Below are 25,089 nucleotides of genomic sequence, written 5' to 3' on the forward strand. Positions count from 1 at the left end.
GGGGGGGTGGGTCCCACCTGGTCAGTCCTCAGTGCCGGCATCGAGCAGGCTCTGCTGGATGGCGAACTGCAGCAGGTCGTCGTCCTCGTCCCGCAGGGGCTCACTGCGCCCCGCGCCCAGCACCGTGTACCCTGCTGGCACCTCGAACACCCCCGCCTCCACCTCGCATGGGAAGGGCCAGCCTGCCGCAACGCCCACCCATGGGGTGCCCTGAGCACCGCGCGGCGGCCCACGGCACCCATGGCACCCCACAGTGTCCCGTGACACCCTGCTGGTGTCCCAGAACACCCCATACCCCATGGCACCTCCGCAGTGTCCCACGACACCCTGTGGCAGCCCACAGCACTCTGCACCCGACATTTCACCAGCATCCTGTGGCACCCTGTGGCATCACATGGCACGCTGTGGTGCCCCACAGCACCTCGTGCCATCCCACAGCACCCCATGGCACCCTGTGCCCATGGCACCCCAGTGTCCAACGGCACCCCATGGCATCCCATGGCACCCCACATCTGCAGCACCTCACAGTGTCCCATGGCACCCCACGGCATCCCATAGTACCCTGCACCCATGGCACCCACACCCATGGGTGCTCTGTGCCCTTGAGCACCCACAGCACCCTGCACTCCCAGCCCATGGCCACACCACCCTGTGACCCATGGGGGGCCCATGGCACACCCACAGCACCCACCACCCTGTGCCCCATGCCCAGCCCGGTGGTACCAGCACCCCCGCCCCAGAGCACCCGGCAGCACCCTACATCCAGGCATCCCCCCCAGTGCCCAGCACCCCACACCCACAGCCACCAGCTCTGGGAGGACCCCTACCCCCAGAGCCCCGCAGCCCCAAGGCACCCCACATCCCACAGCAGCCCCCCAGCCTCACCTCTGGAACCAGGGGTCTGGGTGCCAGGGGGTGGGCACCTGGGGGCTGGGTAGGGGCGCACACCCGCACGGAGCCCAGCGGCTGGTCGCACCCACAGAGGTTGCTGAAGGTGATGCGGGCGTTGAGCACGTGGAAGAGGGGAATCTCTGAGGATACAGGGGTCAGTGGCCCCGCCCCTGGATAGGCCCCTCCCCTGCCCTGCCCCACCCCACCCCACCCTCACCGATCTTGACAGGGAAGCCAGGGGGCAACTTGAGGGTGATGAAAATCGCGCAGTTTGGCGAAGTGGGCGTTGAGATGGCCATGAGGTCGATGATGGGCGTCACCTGCTCCGCCAGTGACAGCGGGTGCTGCTCGCACAGCCACAGCGTTGCCTTGAACCTGCCCCGAGCACCAGCGTGGGCACGGGAACCCCGCCATGGCCCCTGGGACCCCGCCACCACCCCCATGGCTCCTGACACCCAGCGCCACATCCCTTAGGACCCCACCACCACCCCCATGGACCCCAACAACCAGTGTCATGTCCCCAGGACCTTGTCACCACCCCCACGGTGCCCTGCCACTCCAGTGCCACCTCCCAGGGACTGGCTCACCACCCTCACTGGGTCCCTACACCCCAGTGCTACATCCCGGGGGGCCACATCACCAACCCCATGGGTCCCACCACCCTAGGGCCATGTCAGCGTCCTGCATCGTCTCCCTGTCACCCCAGCACCACATCCCTGGGACCCCGGCACCCCGGAGTGGTGGCCTCACCTCTGCACCTTGCTGGACATCTCGATGGGGCGCCCGATGTTGCGGGTCTCCAGGTCGAAGTGGGGGTCGAAGTACTCCTCGGGGGTGATGGCCGTGGGGTTGGTGGGGCTGGCAGCCTGCAGCACGGGCGCCTGTGGCGGCAGCAGCACCCCTCAGCCCTGTTCCTGGGGATCCCCAGCACTGTGGGGGACACCCCAGCCCCTGGGGGACCCCCCACCCCAGCCACTCACCCCGTTGTGGGTGCCATGTTGCTGCGCGATGCCCAGGAAGGAGTGGAAGGGGGTCCTGGAGCCTGGCCAGGTGGAGAGGGAAGGTGCAGGGGTGCAGCATAGGCAGGGGGCACAGCACCCCCACAGCTGCCTGCGCTGTCACGGGTCACACCCTGCATGGGGTCCCACACCTGATAGGTGATACCCAGCACCCGCAGTGTCCCACGCCTGATGGGTGATGCCCAGCAGACCCCACGCCTGAGGGGTCACACCCCACATGCTGTCCCACACCTGACACGTCACACCCAGCACCCACGGTGTCCCACGCCTGATGGATGACACCCAACATGGTGCCCCATGCCTGATGGATGTGTCATGCCCAGCACCCACGGTGTCCCACACCTGACACGTCACATGCAGCACCCAGTGTCCCATGCCTGATGGGTGACACCCCACACACTGTCCCATGCCTGACTCATGTCCCACCCAGCACCCAGTGTGGCACGCAATGCCTGGCGCATCCCACCCAGGAAGGGGGTGGGCCTTGCACTAGGGGGGGGGCACGTCCCCACACTAGGCGGGCCCCCTGATTGGCTGATGGGGCTGTCACCTTTGCTACGTGACTTGTCCTGGTCGGATAGGTGCTCTGTCCTTGTCTTGGTGACCAGTTCCACGTTGCTGGCGCTGTACACCTGCCGGGGGACAGGATCAGCCCCGCTGCGCACTGGACAGGGGGGGTCCTCCCCCCTATCCCCTCCCGGCTGTGCCCACCTTGGCCTCATAGCCGCTGACCACCTCCATCTTCTCCGAGCGCCAGCCCCAGATCCCTGACTTGTTCCTGAGGACGGGGGGAGGCATCAGCTCCCTGCAGCGGGGGGGGGGGGGGGGGGGGGGGGGGGAGGGGGGAGCTCCCCACATGCCACTCGCCCTCTTGCACAAGCGTTTCCTTCCCCTTCGCACACAGTTCCCCTGTGGCAGCCCTCACACAGCCCCCTCCCGCCGTGCCAGGCTCCGCCATGGTGCCCCCCCCGTGCCCCCCAGCACCCTCCCGGGGTGGCAGCCCACCGCTCGAAGGCGATGTTCCTGGTGTCGAGGTGCGTGGAGACGATGGGGGACGTCAGCCGCCCGGCCACGTGCTCCTCCGAGGGCTGCATGGCCGCCAGCAGCAGGTCGGGCTCGTGCAGGGCCAGAGCCAGCGTCTCGGTGTAGACCACCTGCTTGTCGTGGTCCACCTCCATCACCACCGCTCCCTCATCTGCGCACGGGGACACGGGTCAGCACCTGCCACTGTCACCCTGCCACCTGTGTCTGGGTTGGCATCTGGCACCCCATGATACCCTGAACCTCCAGCCTGGGGGCACTGCATCTCTGGGGTATCTGGGGGGGCCAGCGGGGAACTGGGGGTCCCAGCAGGGGACTGAGAGCCCTGGTATGTGGGGGGCTGAGGTGGTCCTTAGCACTGCCAGGAGGGGCAACTGCGGTCCCCAGGGGGTCCCTATAGGTGATATGGGGTCCTTATGGGGGGAGTACTCATAGTGCACGGGGTCTGGGGGCTCCCCAGGGTCACTAGAGGGTCCCTGAGGGTATGTGGGGCCCCAGGGTGTCCCGCCGGAGCTGGAGCTGACCTTCACCCTTGAAGATGTAGCTGCGGCGGCCGCGCTGCCACGTCATGTGCTCGAAGCCCAGCAGCGTGGTGTCGACCCGCAGGCTCTCGCCCCGCTTCCAGACGCGGTACACATCGCTGGGGCACACCTTGGAGACCAGCGGCACTGCGGGCACGTGTACCCCATCAGTGGCACAGCGGGGGTGGTGCCCCTCTAGCCCCCCTGGCCCCCAGCCCCACTCACCCCAGCTGGTGAATTCCCACTTCATCTCCACGTAGAAGTCAGATGCCTGGAAGAGATGAGGGGGTCATGGAGCAGCCAGCTGACACAGTGAGGGGGAGCCTGGAGGAACTGTGGGGGCTCTGCTGGGATTACTGGGGAGATGGGGAGTCCTGGGGACAGGGATGGAGGTCCCAGGCAGCGATCGGGAGGTCCTGAGAGAGTGGGGTGCTGGGGGGGATGGTGGTGGTGCTGGTAGGGCAGGGTAAGCAGGGGGTCTCTGGGGAAAGAGTGGAGTCATGGAAGAGACCGGAGTCCTGGGAAGACTTGGCAGGGGGTCCAGGGGCTCCCCTCTGCCCGAGCCCCCAGCCTGCTAGGACCCCTGTGCTGGGGGGTGGGCCTGGGGGTGCCCACCCAGGGCAAGCTCATACCCGGCGCAGTTTGCTGAGCAGCTCGGGGATGCCGGCGAGCCGCCGCGTCGCCCGCTGGTAGTCACGGTACTGGAGGACCAGCTGCACCATCTCGGGGTCCCCCGTGCTCACCGCCTCCTGCAGCACTGGGGCACGGAGCACCATCAGCCGGGCACAGCCAGTGCCCCGTCACCGCGCCCCCCGCCCTGGGGGGCCCCTGTGCCCACGTACCTGTCCAGCCGTTGGCGTTCTCCCGGCCCACGTTGGCGTTGTGCCGCAGCAGCACCCGCACCGACTCCAGGTGGCCCAGGGACACGGCCAGCTCCAGCGGGGTCCGGCCACGGGGGTCCGTCAGCTCCACGTCATGCTACACGGTCAGGCAAGGTCACGGCCGCTGGCTTGGGGGTTCCCAGGCACCCCCACCCCCATCCCAGTGCCCCCTGGCACCCCACAGCTCGTCCCTGTGCCCCCAGGGTGCCCACCCCCAGTGCCCTCCTGCTCCCATCTCTGCATCCCCCATGGTCCCAAGGCCCAGTGCCCCCAGTTTCCCAGTTCTTCTCTATCTAAAGCACTCCCAGTTGCCCTGTCCCGGTGCCACCAGTCCCCGCAGTCCTCCCAGTCCCCTCTTCTCCCAGTGCCCCAGTACCTCAGAGCCCCCAGTCTCCCTGTACTTCCAAAGCTCCTGTTCCAGCACCCATAGAACCCCAATCCCAGTGCTCCCAGTTGCTTCCAGCCCCCTGGTGCTACAGTCCCCTAGTATCCCAGTGCCCCCAGTCCCTCCAGTACTCCCAGTCTTCCCTTAATGCTCCCAGTCCCACCTACTGTTCCCAGTGCACTGTGCCCCCCAGTGCCCTGTACCCCAAATCCCTCCACTGCTCCCACTTCCCCCTGCCCTAGTGCTCCCAGTCCCCCCCAGTGTTCCCAGTCTTCCCTAGTGCTCCCAGCCCCCACCAGTGCTCCAGGTCCCCCTAGTGCCCCCAGTTCCCCCCAATACTCTCAGTGCCTCCAGTCCCCCCCAGTGCTCCGGGTCCACCATGCTCTCATTTTCCCCAGTGCTCCCAGTCCCTCGCCATGCTCCCAGTCTCTCCTGTGCCCCCAGTTCCCCCAGTGCTTCAAGTCCCCTAGCGCCTAAAGTCTCCCTCTATGTCTCCAGTCCCTCCAGTGCTCCCAGTCCTCTGTGTCCTCGGTCCCCTCCAGTTCTCCCAGCCCCTCCAGCACTCCCAGTCCCCCCCAGTGCTCTGGGCCCACTGTGCCCTCATTCCCCCCAGTGCTCCCAGTCCCCCCAGCGCCTCCAGCCCCCTACCCCCGGTTCCCCCATTCTCCCACCGCGCCCGCCCGCGCTGCCCTCCCCCCCCGGCCCCCACCCGGGCGCTCCCGGTGCCCGGGTCCCCTCCGCTCCCCCCCCAGCCCGCGGAGGGCCCGCTGCCCGGTGGCGGCGGGGGGGGGGGGGGGGGGGGGCGCTCGGTGCCGGTGCCCCCGCCGTGCCGGTGTGCCGGTGCCGGCGACGCCCACCGTTCCGGAGCGCAGGGCGCTGTCCAGCGCCTGGTGCCGGTTGTGCCAGACGAGGCGGTGCAGCGGGAAGGTGTCGGCGGGCCGGGCCATCCCGCCACCATGTCCCCGGGGCCGCGCCGGGCAGCGCGGGCGGACGGGCCGCAGCGCCGGGCCTGCCCGCAATGGCTGCGCGCGGGGGCGGCGGCGGCGGCGCAGCGCGGCGGCGCGGGGCGGGGCCGGCACCGGGCACGGCGGGGCACCGGCACCCGACACCGGGTGGCACCGGCATCCGGCACCGGGAAGGCACCGGGAACGGGGCGGGGGGCGCTGGCATCCGGCACCGGGCACGGGGAGGCACCGGCATCCGGCAGCGGGAACGGCGGGGCATCGGCAGCACCGGGCACGGCGGGGCACCGGTACCCAGAACGGGACACCGGACACGGCGGCCGAGGCACCGGCACCCGGAACGTTGCACCGGGCATTGCGGGACGCTGGACCCCGCCCCCGGTACCGCGCCCCGGGGCGCATCCCGCGGCGAGGCCGCCCGTCGCCGGAGTTGGCACCGGGGCCCCCCGGCCCGCCCCGCGCTGGGGACCCGTCACCCCGCAGCTGCCCCGGTACCGGGGGCTGCCCCCTACCCGGCATCTCCTGCTGGGCACCGCGCGGGTCTGCGGCACCCCGGGACCCCCTTCCCCCAGCCCCGCGGTGAGTACCCACCGCCCGCCCCCCCCCCCCCCCCCAATCCATTTTCCTGCCCCCCCCCCGCAGCCCCAGCCCCGCGCAGCACCGGCACTCCCGGGCTGGGGCGGCTGCTGCGCTCCGTCCCACGGCAGCGGCACGAACGGAGACCCCCGGGCGCTGCGGACGGGGGGTGCTGCCTGCACAGCCCCACGACACGGGGATGGCCAAGGTCACTCACGAGGACCCCACCCCCAGCGCTGCCCCTGCCCCCCCCCCCCCCGCAGGGCACAAGGGCAGCCCCCCGGGGGTGACAGAGCATGGGGCAGGGTGCCCCTAAGCGGGTGCGGAGACACCTCTGCCACCCCCGAAATGAGGTGGAGTTGGATCTTGGGTTTTTTTTTCCAGATTTTTATTATAAAAACTTTTTTTTTTTCCTCTTTTTCTCGCATTCTCACGTCTCTTCTCATTAAAATCTCATTCATCAGTGCCCCCGGCCCTACCTGGTGCCACCCCCTGCCCGCCCCAGCCCCTGGAGCGGATCGACCAGAGAGCAATATTTACAGATGCTGCCAGGGGGTGGGGGGGGCAGGGGGTGGGGGCCCTGGGGGACACTGTCCCCATGTCCCCCAGCTGAGGATGGGCCCAGTGCCCCAGGAGGCTGATCTGGGGGGGGTGTGTGTGTGCCTCTCACCTGCTCCCTCCTCTTCAGCCAGCCCGTGCCCCCCCAACCACGCACTGCCACCCCACAGCTTGGGGGATGGCAGGGGGCTGGGGGGGGTCACCCCGCTTGCCCAGGGCGGATGGCAAGAGGGGCAGCAGCATGGCCAGGGGGCACAGGGGACCCATAGCACAATATTTACAGGGGCGCACTCACACACACACACCCACACCTCCCCCCCTCAGGACTTGGCACCCACAGGACAGGCACGGCCGAGCCGGGGCACACCGGCTGGCAGGGAGGTGGGCAAAGGCTACGGGTGAGGTGAGCTGGCCGGTTCCCTGCCCGGCCGGAGCGGGGTACCCACCTGCCCCATTTGGCACACACACCCATGGCGAAGCAGGCGGGCATGGAGAGGGGGCGCAGGGGCTGCCTTCATCTTAGCCGGAGAGTTGGTGGAGGATTGGGGGGACGCCAAGGAGAGGTGCTGAGCCACGCCATGCACCCAGTGCCAGCTCCGCGCCAGAGGCTGGGCTGGGACCACGCCAGCACAGCCGTGCCCCCTCCACGCCTGGCGGGCGAGATCAGCAACCGGGTGTCCTCCAACGCCCGGCCTGGGGACAACGAAAAGGAGCGGGGGCACGCGGGAACCCAACCCAATAAATTAGAGGCGGGGTGGGAAGGGGGGAGGAGGGCGCGCGGGCGTGTTGGCACGGGGTCAGAGCCCGTTGGCAGAGCGCTGGATGAACGGCACTTTGCTGAGCTCCACCACGGGCGAGCGGGGCTTGTTCTGCATGCGTGGCACCCGCTGCAGCAGCTGCTGGGCCTGGCGCTGGGCGTCCCGCAGCTCCTTCCGCCACTGCACCAGCTCGGGGTCACTCTGTGCAGGGCAGGGCACGCGTCAGGCTGGGGCTCCCCGGGGGGTCGGGGCAGGGTACAGGGTGGTCGGGGGCTCCCCGGGGTGCCAGCACTCTGGGGTTGCCCCAAGCTTTCAGTATTTGTGTCCCGCAATGGCTCGGAGGGCTAAACACACAGGGCTAGTGGCCCGCAAGAGGTGGCCAGCAACTGGCAGGAGGAGGTGGTTAGCGCTCAGCAGAGGGGATGACCAGCGATGGCCTGGAGGTGGCTAGCACTCAGCAGAGGGGATGACTAGCAACTAGCAGGAGATGGCTAGCACCTAGCAGGGTTTGGTTAGTGCCCAGTGGGAGCAACTGGCACCCAGGGAAGGCGGCCGGTGACGGGCTAGTGCCTGGCAAGGGTGGCTGCTGACCCCAGGGGGTGGCTAGCTCCCAGCCAGGGTGGCCAGCCCCAGCAGGTGACCCAGGGCACACTCACATCACACTGCAGCACGAACTGCTTGCCACCGCGGATGCGGAGCAGGATGCACTTGCGCTCCTTCACCTGCGTCTCCTCCACCGAGTCGATCTCCTCCATGGTGAGCAGGGACTGCTGGGGGGACAGGCTCAGCCCAGCCCCTGCCCCCAGTGCCTCACCGCGGTCCCCCCAAGACCCCCACCCCCCTCGCAGTGCCATGCCTGCTTGTGCACATCCCTCACCCCCCGTGCCCTGCACACCCTGATGTCCACCAGTGCCAAGGTGTGCCCGTGGAGTAACCCCCGTGCCCCCCAACTTGCCCCACGCTGCCTTGTGCCCCCGCCGAATTGCCCCGTGCCCGCCTTACCGGCGACTCGCCCTCCCCGCGCCACTCCAGGCGGTTGGGGAAGAGGTAGAAGTAGCGGCGCTGCCACTGTGTCAGGAAGGGGTTGCCCAGCTTGGCCATGTACCCGTGCATGATGCAGTCCTTGCCCATGGCGTACTCTGTGCCCGCCGCGCCGAGGAAAGTCAGGGTCAGCCCATGGCACGGTTGGGGGGGCTGTCAGGGGGGAGGGCAGGACCTGGGGGGCATCAAGCCCACTCACCCTCCTCATGGCCCAGCTGCTTGTTCTTGGCCTTCTTGCGAGCTTCCAGCTTGTCGGTGTCAGCGTTGACGGCTTCGAAGACAGTCTCCGTCACCTCCTGCTGCCACCGCTCCGAGATGGTGAGTGGGAAGTTGCGGTACAGCTCCTGGTCGCTCTCCAGCAGCTGGCGGGCAGGGAGGCATCGCTGGGTCAGGGGGTACCTGCCACCGCAGCCCCCCCACGCTCAGCCCCTCTGCCCTGGTACCTTGATGCCCTTTGTATCCTCCTCATCAAAGGAGCCGATGTCGAAGGCGTCAGCCGCATTCACCTCACCGCGGGGTGGGATCAGGGGCGGTGGGTACTGCAGGCAGGAAAGGGGGTTCAGAGGGGTGGCTGCCCGTGCCCCCATACGCCTTCCTGCACCCAGGCGTGGTGCCCCTCACCTTCTGCAGGAAAACCATCTGCCAGTCCAGACCCTTGAAGAAGGGCTCCTCCTTCACCTCCTGAGCCCTGGGGAGTGCGAGGGGGTGAGCACTGCTGGCTCCCGGCTGCAGCCCCGGGGCCAGGGTGCTGTGCCAGCACACCCTCTGTCCCTGCCCGCCTTCTGCCTAAGCCCTGGGCACCGCTCCGGTGCCCACTGTGCCCGCCGGGACTCACCCGTGCCCCATGCAGCCCAGCCGCCGGTTAACGTCTCGCTGCAGCAGCCCCTCGAGGAGGGAGCGCAACTCGGGGGAGAAGGAGTCTGGCAGCTCGATGGCCTGCAAGAGAGGGCAGGGTCGCTCACACCGTAAGCACACGTGTGCAAGGGGACAGGTGTGCACAGATACGCAGAGGTGTGCACACACAGAGCCCTGCACGTGCACAGGATACACACTGACACACACCGGGTGACGCGCACACACTTACACGTGCCTGTGCACCAGAGCGTACACACCAACACACACACACACGTGTGCATGTGCATATCCAGCCCCGTGCAAGCACATACAGGTGGATGTGTGAGTGCACACACCAGGCACACGAGTGCACAGTGGGTCACACATGTGAACAGCACACAGGCGTCTGCACGGACTGCAGACACTGCACACACTGCTGGGCACAACCCACCCGTGAGTGTGTGCGGACACAAACATGCCCATGTGCAGACATCCACTTGCACACGTCATTCTGCACACACATGTGCATACACATGTAGAGATGGTCATGAACACATACTCCAGGCACTGCTCCCCTTCAGGAACGAGGTACCCCTGCCCCCACACACCCTCCATGTGCCCCCCAGGCCTCTGCCAGCACACGGTGGGGGGCACAGCAGCACAGGGGTGCTCGCGCCCAATCCACACCTGCCTCAGCCCTCCCTGGCACACAGGGCAAAGCCCAGGGTATCCCAGCTCACCATGGTGAGGGTCATACGGTCGATCTCATGCTTGTCCTTCGTCTTGTGCTGCCGAAAGGGGCTGTGCCTGCAGCCACGAGGGGAGAGGGAAAGTCAGCAGTGCCCACCCATGCCCACCTGTGCCCACCCGTGCCCACACACTCACCCCCGGAGCAGCTTGAACAGCATGCAGCCCAGCGAGAACCAGTCAGCGCTGCTGTCGTACGCCACTCCTTTCTGCAGCACCTCTGGAGCCATGTACCCATGGGTGCCCCTGCGGGGGCAGAGAGCAGGGTCAAGGGCTGTGCCAGGCAGGCGGGCAGGGCAGGCAGGGGGGCAGGGGGCACACTCACACACTGGCATGGGGCTTCTTCTTGGAGAAGTCACAGGCCAGGCCCAGGTCTGAGATGCGGACGTGCCCAAACTCATCCAGGAGGATATTTGCCGGCTGCCAAGACATCGTGCCACTCCTGAGCCCAAGCGCTGCCCACAGGCATGGCAGAGGCAGAGGGGGGGGGACAGCGAGGTTGGGGTGCCCACATGGGTCTGGGATTTGGGGGTGTCCACAGGACTGAGGTGCCTGATGCACAAGGAAGCACCAGTGGAGTCTGCAAGCGCCCTGCAAGGCCTAAGGATGCCCGCAGCACCCCAAGAGTGCCCATGGAGTCTGGGGGGGGGGGGGTCCTGCAGGATTAGGGGTGCCCTCTGGGTTCGGGGAGTGCCCATGGGGTCTGAGGGCTCCTGAAGGGTCTGTGTATGCCCAGAGTCCAGGAGACACAGTTCTAGAGGGCCCAGGGATGCCAACAGGGCCTCTAGACACCTGCAGGGTCTGAGGGTGCCATGGGGTCAGTCACCTTGAGGTCACGGTACACCACAAAGCGGCTGTGCATGTGCTCCAGGCCCAGGATGATCTCAGCCGCGTAGAACCTCATCTCTGCCTCCGAGAAGACACCGTGCTGGGACAGGTGATAATGCAGGTCTCCCCCTGTGATGGCAGGGACCAGCTGTCACCCTGGCACTGCCCTCTGTGCCCCAGACTGTGTGGGCAGGGGTCTTCGAGCCTGTGGCTCAGGCCAGCTGCAGCCCTGGTGCTGAGGGCTGGCTGCGGGGGTCCCTCAGGACTGGGGCCTCTCACCGTTCATGAGGTCGAGGATGAAGCTGAGCTTGTCGGGCGTGTGGAAGGCGTAGGACATGCACACGATGAATGGGCAGTCCTGGCAGGAGAGATGGGGTCACGCAGTGCCAGCGGTGCCCCGGGGGCACTCTCCCTCACCACCCCTCTGCCCTCGCTTGTGCCACAGCCTGTAACCAGGGTGCCAGCCCTGCCCAGTGCCCGCGTGCCCTCACCCCAGTGCTGACGAGGGACAGCATGATGCGCTCGTTGAGGGCCAGGGTCTCACCCTGCTTCATCTTGATGCGTTTCTTGTCCAAACACTTCATGGCATACCTGGGGGCAAAGAGTCCCTGCAAGGTCCTGCTGCTGCCTGCGGCTTCGGTGCCACAGCCAGCATATGCCCACGGCCACGGTGCCACGACCTCCTGGGCCACTACCATCTCACCACAGCCCTGCCACCCGCAGCCCCGCCACTGTGTCCCTCCAGCGCCAGCACCCACAGCCACATCACCGCATCCAGCTACCACCCACGGCCATGACGTCCCTGTATCCCCCCCTTCCCAAAACCTGTAGCCATGGCAATACTTCCACAACCCCCTAACATCTGTTGTTATGGCAACACCACTGCAGATGCCCTCGGGACCACCACCACAGCCCCAACGTGTGTGTCTCTCTCCCTGCGTGTGTGACTCTCCTTGTGTGTGTGTGTGTCCCCGCAGGCAGATCCCTCTGGACCCCCACAACGGGGCTTCCCCCATTACATTTTGCCCGTATCTGCTTTCCGGCAGCCGTAGACCTCCCCAAAACCTCCACGGCCGATGATTCGGTGAACACTGAAGTCGTTCATGGTGAGCTGGAGGGGGTGAGAAGGAGGCGGGCGTGAGCCTGGACACCTGGGTCTTGCAGCACCTGCCCTGCACCAAGAGCAGCAGGGTCCCACACCCTGCCTCAGTTTCCCTGGGTGAGGAACATGGAGGCTGCTCCACATGTCCCCACAAGTGTGGGCAGGTGTGGGAGAGCCACCTGTGAGTGAGTGAAAGCCTGGGAGGGGTGTGAGGACACCCACACCAGCCCTAGTGAACCCCAGGACAGCAGCCTTGTCACTGTGCCCACGTCTGTCCCCCCATCCCCGGACGTGCCCAGAGGTGCCCCAAGGCGCAGGGGTCCCTGCTCACATGGATGTTCAGCTCCACATTCTTCCACTGGCAGAACCGTGTGAACTTGTCACTGTAATGAAGCACAGAGAGGGCAAGAGTGGAGCCCCTGGAGGAACACCCCTCCAAGACCCATCTTGGGGCAGAAGGACCCCTTGGACTTGTCTGGAGACAGGCAGCACCCCCTGGGACCCCTGTCTGGGAACAGAGACCCCGGGCCAGACCTGGGAATGAGAAGAGTCCCCTGAGTCCCTGGTCTGGGGACAGGCACCCCTGGAGCTCCTATCTAAGAAGGGACTCCTGGCCCCTCTCTGCACCAGGAGACCCTGGTCCCCAGTGGGATGAGACACCCCAATCTGCACGGGACTTTCCCCCATCTCACCTCTCGATGAATTTCTGGAAGATACCCCCACGCAGGTTCTGGCAGATCTCCTCAATGTAGGGCTGTGAAGGACACAGGGCTCAGTGCTGGGTCCCCAGTGCCACCCAGGTCACTTGTACCCCTCAGGTCCCATCATTATGTGAGGTCTCCACCCCTGGGATGCCATTGCCACCCTGCCACTGCCAGGCTTGGGGGATGCTTCTGCCACCCAGGGTCACCCGAGTCTCTGGAGACCACAATGTCACCAGTGCTGGGGACCCTGCTGTCACCCCGTGTCACCTCTACATCCAAGGTTCCAATTACCACCCTCTGAGGAGCCCCTCTGTTACCTCCAGCCCCCAGACTCCTGACTACCACCCCACGGGGACCACCAGCAATCCCACTCACTCCCAACCTGTCAGGGATCCCCTCACCATCCCTTGGGGTGCCCATACCTTCGGGGACCCTCCACTATCTCTAGAGGCCCCTGTCACCACCAGCGCCCTGTAAGGATTAACCCTCCGATTAACCCTCCGAGGGAGCCCCCTCTCTGTCCCGGGTGATGCTCACCTGGAAGAGGTCTGGGGGCACCTGCTTCTTGCTCAGGCGGCTTTGGACATGCTCCGTGGCACTCTTGGAGAAGGGCTGTGAGGACAGACAGGACAACGTCACCCTGGGCAGAAGGGGCAGGGGCACAGGGGCAAGGCAGGGCTGCTGCACAAGTGGGGGAACTCATGGAGGAACCCCCATCCACAGGGCTGGGTCTGTGGCTCCCCGAGCAGAGTCAACGATGGTTTTGGAGGTCCCTCTGAAGACACTGGGTACCAGGCCCGCTGGGCACACTGGGTACATCCCTCCTGCCTGCTCTGGGGACCCCACCCGGTACCTCACCCCACTGTAGCGCTGGCTCAGCACCTGCACAGCACAGCACTCACGTGGGAGCAGGCCAGCAGCTCCTTCATGATGTAATGGTCAAAGATATGGCGGCTCCGGGCAGTTCGCTCCTCCTCCGAGTCCAGCTTCTCATACTTCTTGATCTGGCAAACGCAGAGCTCCCATGGCACAGGGCACACCACCCCCAGGCCTGTGCCACCATGGGGCACAGCCTTCACCCCACACAGGGTGGGCACAGCCCCTGGGACCTGGTACACTGGGAACCACTGCCCCAGCCACTCTGGGTACCACGTCCCATGGGCACCCCATGTTTATCACATCCCCTGGGTAACCAGGGCATCACCTCCTCACCCCATGTTTATCATGTCCCCTGGTTAACCAGGGCATCACCTCCTGGCCTCCTGGGCACCATCTCCCTTGGGTACTCTGCATGCTCTTGGTACCACGTCTGTGGGCCCTGTAGGTACCAAATCCCACCCTCACCTCTCCTCATGAACACGGGGTTGCATCCAGATGGGTCTCCCTGTCTCACCTCCTCATAAAACTCCATCAGGGGTTTGGCCTCCTCTGCCTGGTTAAAGGCGAAGTCACGGAACAGCAGGTACCCTGGTAGGGACAGAACCAGAGCATGAGAGATGCCTGCCCTGGAGTGGCTGCACGAGCCCCATAGCCCAGGCCAACGGGGTACAGGGGTGTCCCCCGGGCCTGCCTGTCCCCACAGCCACTCCCATGCAGGCCCGTGGAAGGGGAAGTGCCAAGCAGGGGACTGGGCAGGGTTTGGCAGGGTGACGCAGTGAGGCACGGCCACTGGCTGGCACAGGGAGCAGCAGTGCAGTGCTACAGGGCACTGCGGGGCAGGGGTACGGTGGGGTGGCGAGGGGGTTGATGCAGTGGGGGAGCAACGGGGCAGGGGCACAGGCGGGCACCACAGAGCAGGCTGCTGTGGGGCGGACGTGCCTGGAAACCGCCAGAGCCGGCGGGAGGAAGTGAGAGGCGCTTCCTGCCCCGGACGGTTAGTGCTGGTGCTGGGGGAAGTGACGGGGCAGGGGACGTGGGGTGGGGAGCGTGGCGCAGGGGGTTGTGTCACACGCAGCCCCCAGGCACCTCTGCCCAGCCGGGCCCCCCAGCCCCCTTGCTTCCCTCAGGCCACGCCAGGGGCAGAGGGGAACGGCCACGGCCACTACCTCTGTCACGGCTGCCACCAACCCAGCTCACCGCCACTTGCCCAGGCGCACAGCCAGCCACGTTTGTGGGTGCTCATCCATGTGCCCTCCCCTGCGCCCCACCCTGTCCCCTGCAGCCCCTGTGCCTCCAGCTCACCGATCTTCTGCGTGAAGATCTTGTCGAACGTCACCTCTCCCCGGTCCTCCAGGTATTTCTGCATGACGCTGCGGATGCTGGGGAGACACCGGAGGGACTCAGCGCCCTGCCTGTCCTGTGCCCCCACAGCCCCCCGTGCCTACCCTGTACCCGCACACACCTCCTGTGTCCCCAGGCCACCCCAAGCCCTGTTGGCAGGCTCCCTCCCCTCTTATGTGTGTGTGTCCCCAAAGTGTGACACGTTGCTGGGCCCCAGTAAGGGTCAGGCACAGGGTGCCCCACACGCTGCGGTCCAAGAGAGGCTGGGGAGGAGGGTACCCCAAAAAAGCCTCCCTGGTGCCTGACAGCAAAGGCGCAGGAGGACAGTGGGAGCGGGGCTGCATGCCAGGGTCCCCTCCTGCTCCCCAGGGAGGAGCGGGGCAGCGTGTGCCGAGAGCGTGGGGGGCAGGCACGGGCCAGGCTGTGCTGCGGGTGTTGTGTCAGGCTGCGGCACAGGGTGCTGGGTGCTGTGCCATCTGCCACTGCACCCTGCGCATGGCATGCCGTGCTGCTGCATGGCGTGTTGTGCCGCGCTCGCTGTGCCGCTGTGTGGGGCCAGCTGTGTGTATGTGTGTGCGCGCGCCGGCCTGCGCAGGCTGGGTGTGCAAAGGGAAGTTGTGAAGCGGGTTGCGTGGGCAGCAGGGGGTGCGCACATGAAGGTGACACAAGTGCAGGGGTGGCGTGTGCAGCGGGGAGCACCACAGCTCTGCGTGTGTGTGTGTGCGTGCACAGGGAGGGGTAAGGTCCTGCGCATGCTAGCTGAGCCCCTGCGTGTGAGTGTTGCTACACACCGCCTGTGCATGTGCAAGCACACAGGTGTGTGCACGCAGCCCCCTCAGCGCTCTGCACGTGTGTATACGTTTGTGTGTACACACACACGGCTGCAGGAGGGCACAGGCGCAGATGCAGGTGTGCCTGGCAAGGGAGGTGTGTGCTGCTGGGAGGGTGTGTGGGTGCGCACAGTGGGCATGCACAGCTGGGTGTGAGCGTGTGCCTGTGTGTCTGCGTGCATAGATGTGCCGGGCAGGGTGTGTGTGTCCCTGTGCATGCATGTGCCAGGTTGGGGGCATATGCGCATGTGTGTGTCTGCGTGCATGTGCCGGGCAGGGTGTACGTCCATGTGTCTGTGTGTGTGCATGTGCCAGGCAGAGTGTGTGTGTGTATGCATCAATGTGTGTGCATGCATTTGCCAAGCAGGATGCATGTGCATGTGTCCACGCGTGTGCATGTGCCAGGCAGGGTGTGTGTGCATGCATGTGCCCGTACGCGTGCCGGGCAGGGTGTCTGTGCATATATGTACATATGTGTGCACGCGTGTGCCGGGCAGGGTGTGTCCGTGCGTGTGCCGGGCAGGTGTGTGCGGGCGGGGGGCCGGTGCACGCCCTGTGTGCACATGTGTGCGGGGTGCGGGGCCGGGCCGGGGGACCGGGGGCGCCGGGGGCAGGGCAGGGCCCGGCCGGCCGCGGGGCCTCACCTGGGCTCGGGCAGGAGGATCCTCTTGCTGGCACGGGCGGCGGGAGCGGCGCGGCTCTTCTCCATGGCCATCAGGTAGCTCACGTCCGCCAGCACCGCCTCCAGGTCCGCCATCTTGCACCGCGCCGCCGGCCCCGCCGGCCCCACCGCCGCCGGCCCGGACCCGGACGGACCCGGAACCGGAACCGGGAGGCGGAACCGGAACCGGGGGCGGCCGCTCCCCCACCACCCCCACCACCCCTACCACCCCCCGCCCCGGAATGGCCCCGGGACGGCCCCGGCCCGGCGCGGGGAGGACGTAGGCGGCGGCGCGGCCTCAGCGGCCGGGGGCCATGGCGGGCGGGGCGGCCGGGGCAGCGCGTGCCCCTGCGCGTGCCCGAGCGTGACGGGCGGCGCTGCCGGCCCGGGGCTGGGCGGGGCCGTCCTTCGCTCCGCCCACGGGGCGGGGCCGTGCCAGCTTCGGCGAGCGGGCGCGTGTGGTGTGTGACCCTGTGTGGCTGTGACAGCGAGTGCGTGACGCTGCGTGTGCATGTCACTGTGTGTGCGCGTGCCAGCGTGTGTGTCTGTGACACTGTGTGTGGGACTCGGTGGCCGTGACAGTGCGTGGCACCACGCATGTGTGATACTCTGCGTGTCTGGCACCATGTGTGTATGACACCGTGTGTTTGTGGCTCCATGGGTGTGTGCCACTAGATGTGCCACCGTGTGTGTGACCCAGCAGGTGTGCCCGCACACGTGACAGCGCTCCCCATGTCACACCATGCATGTCAGCCACCAGCTGCAATGGTGCATGACAGCACGTGTGGCACCGCACCCGAGTGCACCCGCGTGTGACAGCGGGTGTGACGCCGTGTGACCCCAGAGGTGTGTCACCCCACACACCCTGTGCCAGGATCCCCCACCTGGGGCTGCGGCACAGGGAGAGGGGCCAGGTCCCTCCGTGGGATGTCGCCAGGGGGGACCACTGCAGCGGGGTGTCCCCATGTCCCCTGGCCGGGGCAGGGAGCAGCGGCATGGTGGCTGGGCCCCTCGCTCTGGAGGGACGAGGCTGCTATAAATGGAGCCTGAAACCACTGGGTGATGGTGGCGGCCACCCCGCTCCGGGGGGCTGCCTGTCCCTGGGGGCAGGGGACAGGTGGCATATGAGGGTGATGACCCTGACTCTGTGCCTGGTGCCTCCGTGCATGGCGCGTTGTGGTGGTGGCTGTGGCTTCAGCCACCCGTGGAGGAGATTGTTCAACGGCCCGCGGGGGGCTGGTTCTGCTGCTCTTGCTACAGCCCCAACTGCCACGGGGACCCCCGGCCCTGCCATCCCTGCGGAGGTGACAGCAAACGGCACCTCGGTGGCCCTGTGGGCCCAGAGCCAGCCCTGGGCCGGCGCAGCGGGTCTGCCCTGGCGGCCTCCCAGCCCTTAAACCCAGCCTGGGAGAGGGATAAATCCCTGCGGAAAGGTGCCTTGGTGCGTCCCTGTGGGTTTGCCCCCAGCCATGGCACAGCTGGGGAGACCAAGCTCGTCCCAAGGGGCATGGGGGGGGCTGGCCCTGGCTGCGGGGGAGATGCCTGCACCCCCTGCCTGCACTCCTTGCCTGCGCTCCCTGCCTGCTCTGGTCAGGCAGGTTGCAGATGGGACACAGCTGGGGAGTGGGAGACTAAGACAGGGTGCGGGCAGGGGCAGCCCAGCAATCCGCTGGGGAAGACCAGTTTTCCCCAAGGGAGACAGGATGGGCAGCAGCCTCAGGTTGCCCCAGGGGACCCGTGGCCCCCGCTTACCTGTGGGGCAGGTGACGAGACAGGGGGGTGGCTGTCACTTCCAGCCCCCTGGAGATGATGGGGACACAGGGACAGCTACCACCTCCAGCCCCCTAGAGACGTCAGGGACATGGGGATAGCTGCCACCGCCAGCCCCCTGAAATCGCCGGGGACATGGGGACAGCTGCCACGGCCACCCCAGGCTCCTCTCCATCAGCGTGGGTGGCGGAAGAAGCCCCCAGTGCTGGGTAGCAGGGGGGCCAGGGGCTCCCAGCCTCGTCCCCTCCGCTTCCCTCGCGGACAAACAATGGGTAGAGCCGAGACGCAGGGTTTTGTTTTTTCTTTAAATTTTTTTATTCCAAAAATCCACCCCCAAGAAACAAAATATTTCCCTTCAGAGGCTGGTATCTTCCCTCCCCCCGCAACATCTCTCCCATCCCTGTGGTAATATGTTATGAGCAAAGATCCTCTCTAAAACCAGTATCGGAGAATGCTTAGAAAAAGGAAAAAACAAATCAAACCAAACAAAAAGAAAAAAAAACCAAAACAAAAATAAACAAAAAACCAAACAAACCAAAACTGAAACAAAAAAAAAATTTGCCAACTAGCTCCCCTCCCTCTGCCCCCAGCCAAGAGACCCCCAACCCAAACCATACCGACTGAGAGAGCGTAAGACTTGGTTTGCTTTTACCCTTAATGCTTACATTTAATTTTAAAGCACAAACATCAGAGATGGACTCTAAATCGCCAACAAAAAAATATATATTTACAATATTTCTCCGAGGGGGCGGGGGTAAGGGGGGGGGGGTAAAGGGGGGGGGGGGGGATTGAAACAAAACAAAAACACAACCAAACCCTTAAACAATAGTGACTTTTCTTGCAGGAGTTGTCGTTAGGGAGCAGTCTGGGTTGCTTTTAAATCACTAAGTGATTTTATATATAGAATTCTCCTTTTTTTCTTCCTTGTGGATTTTCACCCCCTGCCCGTGGATGGGGGCCGGGGTGGCCGGTGGGGTGACGAGGGTCGCATGCCCGAGTCTCTGAGGCTGGGGGGGGCGGCACACATACCCTGGGGGGGGTCAGTGCCTCCCAGCTCGGCCGCCCCCCAACCCACCCCAAGGAAGGGTCGGCTGCCGCCCCTCCGCACGGTGGTGGAGGGAGCCCCGTGCCCCCAGCCCTGTCCGAGCTCTACCCCAGCTTTCTTTCTTGTTGCAAAACTCAAAAATCAATCCAAAGGAAAAAGAAAAGCTTCGATTCTTCCGACGTCTGTCCTGGGAGCCACCGCCATGAGCGGCTAAGGCAGCAGGCCCCCAGCACCCAGCATGGCCGCTCGCCCAAGGTGTTTCTGCTCAAAGCCCTCCAGCCCCACCGCCACCACTGCCCCTGGCACTGTGCCATGTCCCCTCGCAGCCCCCTGCGGCAGCCAGCGAGCAGAGGACGTGCCCCCAGCCCCGCACAGAAGGCCGGGTGGCCGCCTCTCCTCCCTTATTGCTTCTGAAGCAGCGGGGTGGCACGGGAGCCCCCCTGCCCCTTGGCCGTCCTCTCCGGGGCTGGGGACCGGTGGCACGGGTGGGCCCGTTTGTGCTATCTGTAGGCGCTGCCGGGGGGAGAGCGGTGTCCTGACATTGGGGGGAAAGATGGGGAGCGTCTGGTCACAGGCAGGACAGGGAGGGAAAATAAAATAGTGACCCAAAAGAAGATTCCAACCTTTTTTCCTTTTTTTTTGTTGTTGTTTTTTTGTTTGTTTGTTTTTTAAAGTGCAAAAAGCTCTCTGCTGCCCTAGAGAGAGGTTCTTTGGACCGACCATTCATTGCAAAGGAAAAACGGCAGCTAAAAGGGGGTGGGGGAAGGAGAGGACAATGCAGTGGGGCGTTCGTGCCAGTTCGGTCCCAGGCCACAGCACCCTGGGCAGACAGAGCAGCCTTCGCCCCTCCGGCCGCGGCGGCCCTAGAGTGCTTTGTGGTGCTGGGCCACGCGCAGGGAGCTGGGGAGGAAGAGGAGGCAGCTCCTGTCCCCCCACGTGCTCACTCACCCCTGGCTGATGCTTTCCGAGTCCTCCCTGAGCTCTGATGTACCTGCGGTTTCTCCCCTTGCTCCCAGCTGGCCCCAGCCGTCACCTCTGTGCGGGGCTGCATGGGGACAGACGGTGCTGCAGGAAGGCTGGCGCTGGCCCACCGTGGAAGCGTGTCATCCCCCAGCCTCACCCCCCCCCGGGCAGGGGGACAGTGGGCTGCAAAGTGCCTGCTCCCGGCCAGCCTGCGTCAGCCCTGCGGCCGGAGACCCCGCCACAGCCTGCCTGCGGGGCTCCTGCCCTCGACACCCGAAGAGCCACCCGGCCGCGCGAGGGTGGTGGGAGGAGGAGGGGGATCCATTGCAGCCCCTGCAGCTGGGCGAGGGAAACTGTGAGGGGGCTGAGAGCGCAGGGCAAGCGACGAGCTGGTGGTGGCACGGAGGGGTATGTTTTGTTCCAGCTCTGCTCCCGCTTCCTTGGAGAGACCCTGCCCCTCAAGCTTTGTGCTAACGGGGAAGTGACAAGTGTTTCAAGGCAAGGAGATGATGGGGAGGAGGGGAAAAGCCGGGGGAAGAGGGTGCCCCATTTCTCTGCACAGAGATCTCTATTACAACCTCCGCCTTGGGAGCAGCCAGCCTTCGGGCTGAGGCTCCCTGCCATTTGCCCATTCCTCCTCTGGTACTGGCCAGCCTGGCGGGACGTCTTCATCAGCAGAAGTCCCGGGGGAGGAGGAGGAAGGACGGTGGAGCGAGGCCAGCAGCGGCCCTGCCTGCCGAGTCAGGTGGGAGGCAGTGGCAGGACATGGAGGGCAAGGTGGGGATGTGGAGGAGCGGCTCTCCGAGAGGGGGGGGATGGGCTCTTTTCCTTCTCCTCAGTCTGCCCCAGGGAGGGTCTCTAGCTGATTTTTTGGATCAGCTTCTCATCGGACAGGCAGTAGAGGCTGTTGATGGACAGGTCCGAGATGAAGTGCTCACAGGCTTTGCGGGTGATCTGTTTGCAACCTCGCAGGTCAATTAGAGTGACGTTGGAGATGCGGCGCAGGTACAGCAAGGCCTGGTCTGTCAGCTTATTGCAGCCTGCAGGGAGAAGAGAGGCAGAGTGAGCTGCAGCTCCTTTGCAAAGCCAGCACCGAGCTCCCGTGTCAGGCTGGGAGCAGGTAGCTGCTTTACGACAGCAAGTCCAGCCCGGCCCCCCCCTCCCTGGTCCAGGAGGGCCCTGGGTCACCCAGGGCAGCACACCCACCTGCCATGTTGAGCTCGGTGAGGGAGTTGCGTGTGGAAGAGCCCACGGCCGTGAGGAGGTTGGCCGACTGGTCCGTAAGGTGGTTGCAGTGGCTGAGGTCGAGGCGGGAGAGCAGGGGCATATGGCGGATGATCAGCCGCAGCGTGGCGTCGGTGATGTCCAGGCCAGCGAGCCGGAAATCAATCATGTTGCGGAGTTTGCTGCGATTGTCCTGACCTGCAAAAGGAAAAAGGAGAAGCTGAACATGGACTATCTGCCCTGCTGCACTGGGGCATTCCAGATCCAGCATCACCTCCCTGCTCTGTGCCCAGCCCGCCATCCTCCTCCAGCTCCCCACAACCCACGGGGACCCTTCTCAGTCACCAGTGCCCCCAGCCTTGGCCCACCACAGCCTGGGCAACAGCTTACTGGGTTTGTCTGTTGGAGGCGTGAGCAAGTCCCGGATCTGAGGGTCCTTGATTCCTACTGCCCACCGAAGATCAAGGGTCCTGAGAAGGGGGCAGCTGGAGGTACTGAGAGCACAGACCGCAGACCAGGAACAGCCCGCTAGGATGAGGTCTTTCAGGCCTGCCAGAAAGGGAAAGAGGCAACAGGTCAGACAGGCTGGGTCAGCTCCGAGGTGTCCTGGATCTCAATCCTCTTTCTCCAGGCAGGTAAGGAAGCAGCACCCCACCCTGCCGGGGGTGGGATGGGGAGCGGGGCTCGCTGAAGGAGAGGTTGGAAACACAGCGGTAGGAAGCCACATCGGCTGCTTGCTGGGTGACGGGATCCAGGCACCCAGGAGCTTTCGAGCTGGTGGGTACCAGGATGCAGAGCCTGTCTCTCGCTGCACTCCAGCCACCAGGAAGCCTCAGGGACAGGCTGGTGGCAGAGGCATGGACCCCTCCCAGCCCACGCTCACCTGGCAGCCTGTTGACGAGCCACGTAAGCTGTTTTTTGGAGATATTGGTCCAGCTGAGGTCAAGGCTGACCGGCTGTCTTTTGATGATGCCGCTCAGCGCCTGGGGGGTGATGGACTTGCACCTGCTCAAATCTATCTTTGTCCACAATCTCTTGTCACAGCACCTGGGGACAAGGACAAGGCTGAAAGTCAGACCCCAAAAGCCCCGTGGAACAAGAGACAGCCAGCGGTTTGCCTGGTTTCGGGGGTGAGCCCAGCCCTGGCGTGGCCCCAGCCGCAGAACAAGGCTGCTCTGCCTGGTTTCTCTGGGTTTCCCTGAACACATTGCGAGGTTGCCGAAGGTATCTGGCCACCCAGGGATGCCCAGAGCAGCCCAGCAGGGTTTTGCTGCCAAGTAACAAGACTCCGAGTCACAGCTGCTGGCCTGCTTGTCCCCTCCCGCGTGCTCCTCCTGCCACAGCAAAGATCTTAAGCATCCTTGGTCCCAGCAGGCAGAACAGCCCGGTCCCACCCCACAGCCTCGGCAGCACTCGCTGCTTCACCAGCAGCTGCAACAGAGCCCGGGGTCACACCGACTCCTCCTCCCCCATGGGAGCCTGGGGAGACCCAGGACCCGATGGCAGCTCAGCTGCACCCCAGAAGGTGCCACACCAGTGGCAGGCGAGGGGACGCTCTTCTCCAGCCACCACAACACACCACTCCCAGCGGCCGCTGATCAAAGCGGGCCGATCTTTTCCCATCGTGCCATTCCCGCTGCTTGGCGGTTAGAAACCTCCCAGTTTCCAGTCCCCGTCTGTTCCCAAGCCCTCCATCCACAGCTGTCCCAGTGCCAGCATTGTCTTCAGGCCTGTTGCCCCCCAAGGCGTTTCCAGCCAGCAAATCCATCCCCACCTCAGCCTGCCGGGAGCCACGGCAGGACAGGAGGCAGGGAAGGGCAAGGACCACGCAGGGCAGCACAAGGAAAGGGCATCAGCTCCTTGAAAGGACGTGGTGGGGGACACAGGTGCTCAGGTGACAGCAGAGTCTGCCACCACCTCCCAACAGAGGGGACAGGAGGAAGGCAGGAGGAGACAATTAAGAGCCACGCACGCACGGCAGAGGCAGCAGCCAGCAGGGCTGGCGACAGGGTGCGAGGGCAATGCTGCCTGGCAAGTGTCAGCTCTGGGGAGCGGGGGGAGGGAACCCAGGTGAGATCCCTTCCCCCCCTTTCCTCTGGCTGCCCATCGGGCACAAGGCTTGGCACAGCCGTGCTCCATCCAGCCGTCAGGACGTGGGCAGCCCTGGCTGTGCCCAGCCCCCCACCCTGCCCCACACCCCCACACTCACCACTTGTACCAGGTCTTGCACACCCGCATGCACTCGCAGAGCTCCCTGCGAGTGAGGTAGCGGAAGACGGACATCCACACCTCGCGCTGCATGCAGCTCTCCTCGCCCTCCTGTGCCCGGCTCCCTCGGCCGTTGAGCCGGGCCGCCCCCCCCTCCTCCGCGTTCTCGTCCTCCTCCTCCTCTTCCTCCTCCTCCTCCTCGGCGGCTGCCTCCTCCTCCCCCCCACCCCGCAGGGGCATCCTGGTGGGTGCGTGGCGCATGACCACGCGGGGCGAGTGCTGCAGGTTGGTGGAGGAGGCCGTGATGGCTTGCAGCTTGGGGACGATAGAAGTGCCATGGACGTCTTTGGTGGGGCGCTGGAGCGTCACAGTGAGGTAGGAGCCGTGCAGCTTGGCCTTCTCCACCTCCGACAGCTCCTTCTTGCCGCTGGGGTTGTTCTCCTTCTCCCGCACCATGGTTCGCTCGGTGGCTTGGAGCCGCAGCAGCTGCCGTCGCTTGAAGCGCTCGTCTCTGCTGGCGCTGTGGTGGTCGCTGGGGCCGGCTCCTGGGGACGAGCGCGTCACCACGCCTCGCGGCGACGCTGGGTCATGGATCAGCTGCAGCATGGGGGTGGGCGAGTTGGGGGGGGGGGTCAGGGGCTCCTCGCAACTCCGCAGGGGCCGCAGCACTTTAGCTTGCGCCGTGTCGTCATCGCTCTCCTCCACCTTCCGCTTCTGCAGGGAAGCAGGGCGGAAGGTTAGCAGGGATACGAGTCACGGCGGGCCTAGGGAACGCATCCCCTCTCTCTCCTCTTCCCCACGGGAACATCATAGTGCTGCCAGGGCCTGCACCAGCAGTGCCCAGAACCACCAGGAGCAGAATCCACCCACACCAGCAACCAACATTTTCCTTCCTCCTTCACAGAAGGGGTGTCCTCTAACAGTCCTCTGCCTCTTGTGTGGAAACCCTCAGGATCACAGCTCAGCACAAGACACCGTGGGGACAAGGGGTGCTCATCACATCCGCGTGAAGTGCTGGGAGACCCAGGAACCAGGCAGATGTGCACCCCAAGCATGCACATCCCCCAGGAGAAGGTGACGGTGCCCCAGGGTGGCTGCTCCCCACCTGGCTTGCCTTAGCTGCTGCACTTCCATCCACAGCACTGGGCACGGTTCTACAGGTGATGCAGCAGCCGTAGGCCGGTGTCCTGGGCAGTGCTGGCAGCTGCCAGCGGGCCAGCTGCCGCTGCACGCGGTCTGTTTGCTGGCTGGCAGAAGAACCCGGCCGCCCCTGCCGCTTCCGCGGGAGCCTGGCCATGGCCTGCTGACGGGCTCTCTGGG

The 25,089-nt window shown here is 65.4% G+C and overlaps 3 protein-coding genes across 7 annotated transcripts in view; all 3 read right to left on the reverse strand.

The window, feature by feature from the left end:
• The window catches only part of ANKRD13D (ankyrin repeat domain 13D), a 7,193-nt gene extending 1,337 nt beyond the window's left edge, over positions 1–5,856 (reverse strand). Inside the window, 17 exon segments of the mRNA XM_080405912.1 lie at positions 18–26; positions 28–182; positions 886–915; positions 918–1,031; positions 1,109–1,151; positions 1,153–1,181; positions 1,184–1,266; positions 1,642–1,772; positions 1,872–1,933; positions 2,461–2,542; positions 2,622–2,688; positions 2,916–3,105; positions 3,476–3,619; positions 3,698–3,743; positions 4,105–4,229; positions 4,315–4,450; positions 5,596–5,856. Coding sequence (XP_080262038.1) covers positions 18–26; positions 28–182; positions 886–915; positions 918–1,031; positions 1,109–1,151; positions 1,153–1,181; positions 1,184–1,266; positions 1,642–1,772; positions 1,872–1,933; positions 2,461–2,542; positions 2,622–2,688; positions 2,916–3,105; positions 3,476–3,619; positions 3,698–3,743; positions 4,105–4,229; positions 4,315–4,450; positions 5,596–5,685 — 1,536 coding nt within the window. The 5' untranslated portion in view covers positions 5,686–5,856.
• Positions 5,857–7,577: 1,721 nt separating this feature from the next.
• GRK2 (G protein-coupled receptor kinase 2) lies at positions 7,578–16,783 on the reverse strand. Of its 2 annotated transcripts, none has more exons than XM_080403737.1 (21): positions 16,543–16,783; positions 15,030–15,106; positions 14,242–14,315; positions 13,751–13,852; positions 13,386–13,460; positions 12,837–12,898; positions 12,476–12,527; positions 12,062–12,153; positions 11,534–11,633; positions 11,322–11,400; positions 11,041–11,171; positions 10,540–10,634; positions 10,353–10,460; positions 10,208–10,274; positions 9,469–9,569; positions 9,255–9,321; positions 9,077–9,172; positions 8,833–8,995; positions 8,595–8,731; positions 8,249–8,359; positions 7,578–7,793 (listed from the first exon to the last, which is right to left on the reverse strand). In XM_080403737.1, exons 1-21 carry the CDS (start codon positions 16,653–16,655, stop codon positions 7,632–7,634), a joined length of 2,064 nt encoding a protein of 687 aa, XP_080259863.1. In that variant the 5' UTR covers positions 16,656–16,783; the 3' UTR covers positions 7,578–7,631. The 2 variants fall into 2 exon arrangements, with proteins under 2 accessions (XP_080259863.1, XP_080259862.1); XM_080403736.1 differs by having other exon boundaries at positions 8,249–8,362; positions 16,543–16,782.
• A 3,326-nt stretch (positions 16,784–20,109) lies between these two features.
• Positions 20,110–25,089, reverse strand: part of KDM2A (lysine demethylase 2A) — a 50,606-nt gene continuing 45,626 nt past the window's right edge. For all 4 annotated transcript variants that reach the window (XM_080403730.1, XM_080403729.1, XM_080403731.1 and 1 more), the window contains 5 exons: positions 23,771–24,483; positions 22,445–22,608; positions 21,952–22,110; positions 21,544–21,759; positions 20,110–21,377 (listed from right to left, as the gene is read on the reverse strand). In XM_080403730.1, the coding sequence (XP_080259856.1) occupies positions 21,196–21,377; positions 21,544–21,759; positions 21,952–22,110; positions 22,445–22,608; positions 23,771–24,483 (1,434 nt within the window). In that variant the 3' untranslated portion in view covers positions 20,110–21,195. The remainder of the gene's footprint in view (positions 21,378–21,543; positions 21,760–21,951; positions 22,111–22,444; positions 22,609–23,770; positions 24,484–25,089) is intronic.

This window comes from Falco punctatus, assembly GCF_963210335.1.
Source record: "Falco punctatus genome assembly, chromosome: 10".
NCBI classification, from domain to species: Eukaryota; Metazoa; Chordata; class Aves; order Falconiformes; family Falconidae; genus Falco; species Falco punctatus.

What these genes read in the sequence shown, in the direction of transcription:
- GRK2 (XM_080403736.1), bottom strand. Translation starts at nt 16,655, where the DNA reads ATGGCGGACCTGGAGGCGGTGCTGGCGGACGTGAGCTACCTGATGGCC. An exon ending in TGGTGTACCGTGACCTCAAG is followed by an intron (nt 10,635 to 11,040) that starts GTGACTGACCCC and finishes ATGTCTTGGCAG; the next exon opens with CCGGCAAATATCCTCCTGGA. An exon ending in CTGGGCTGCATGGGGCACGG is followed by an intron (nt 9,322 to 9,468) that starts GTGAGTCCCGGC and finishes CGCACTCCCCAG; the next exon opens with GGCTCAGGAGGTGAAGGAGG.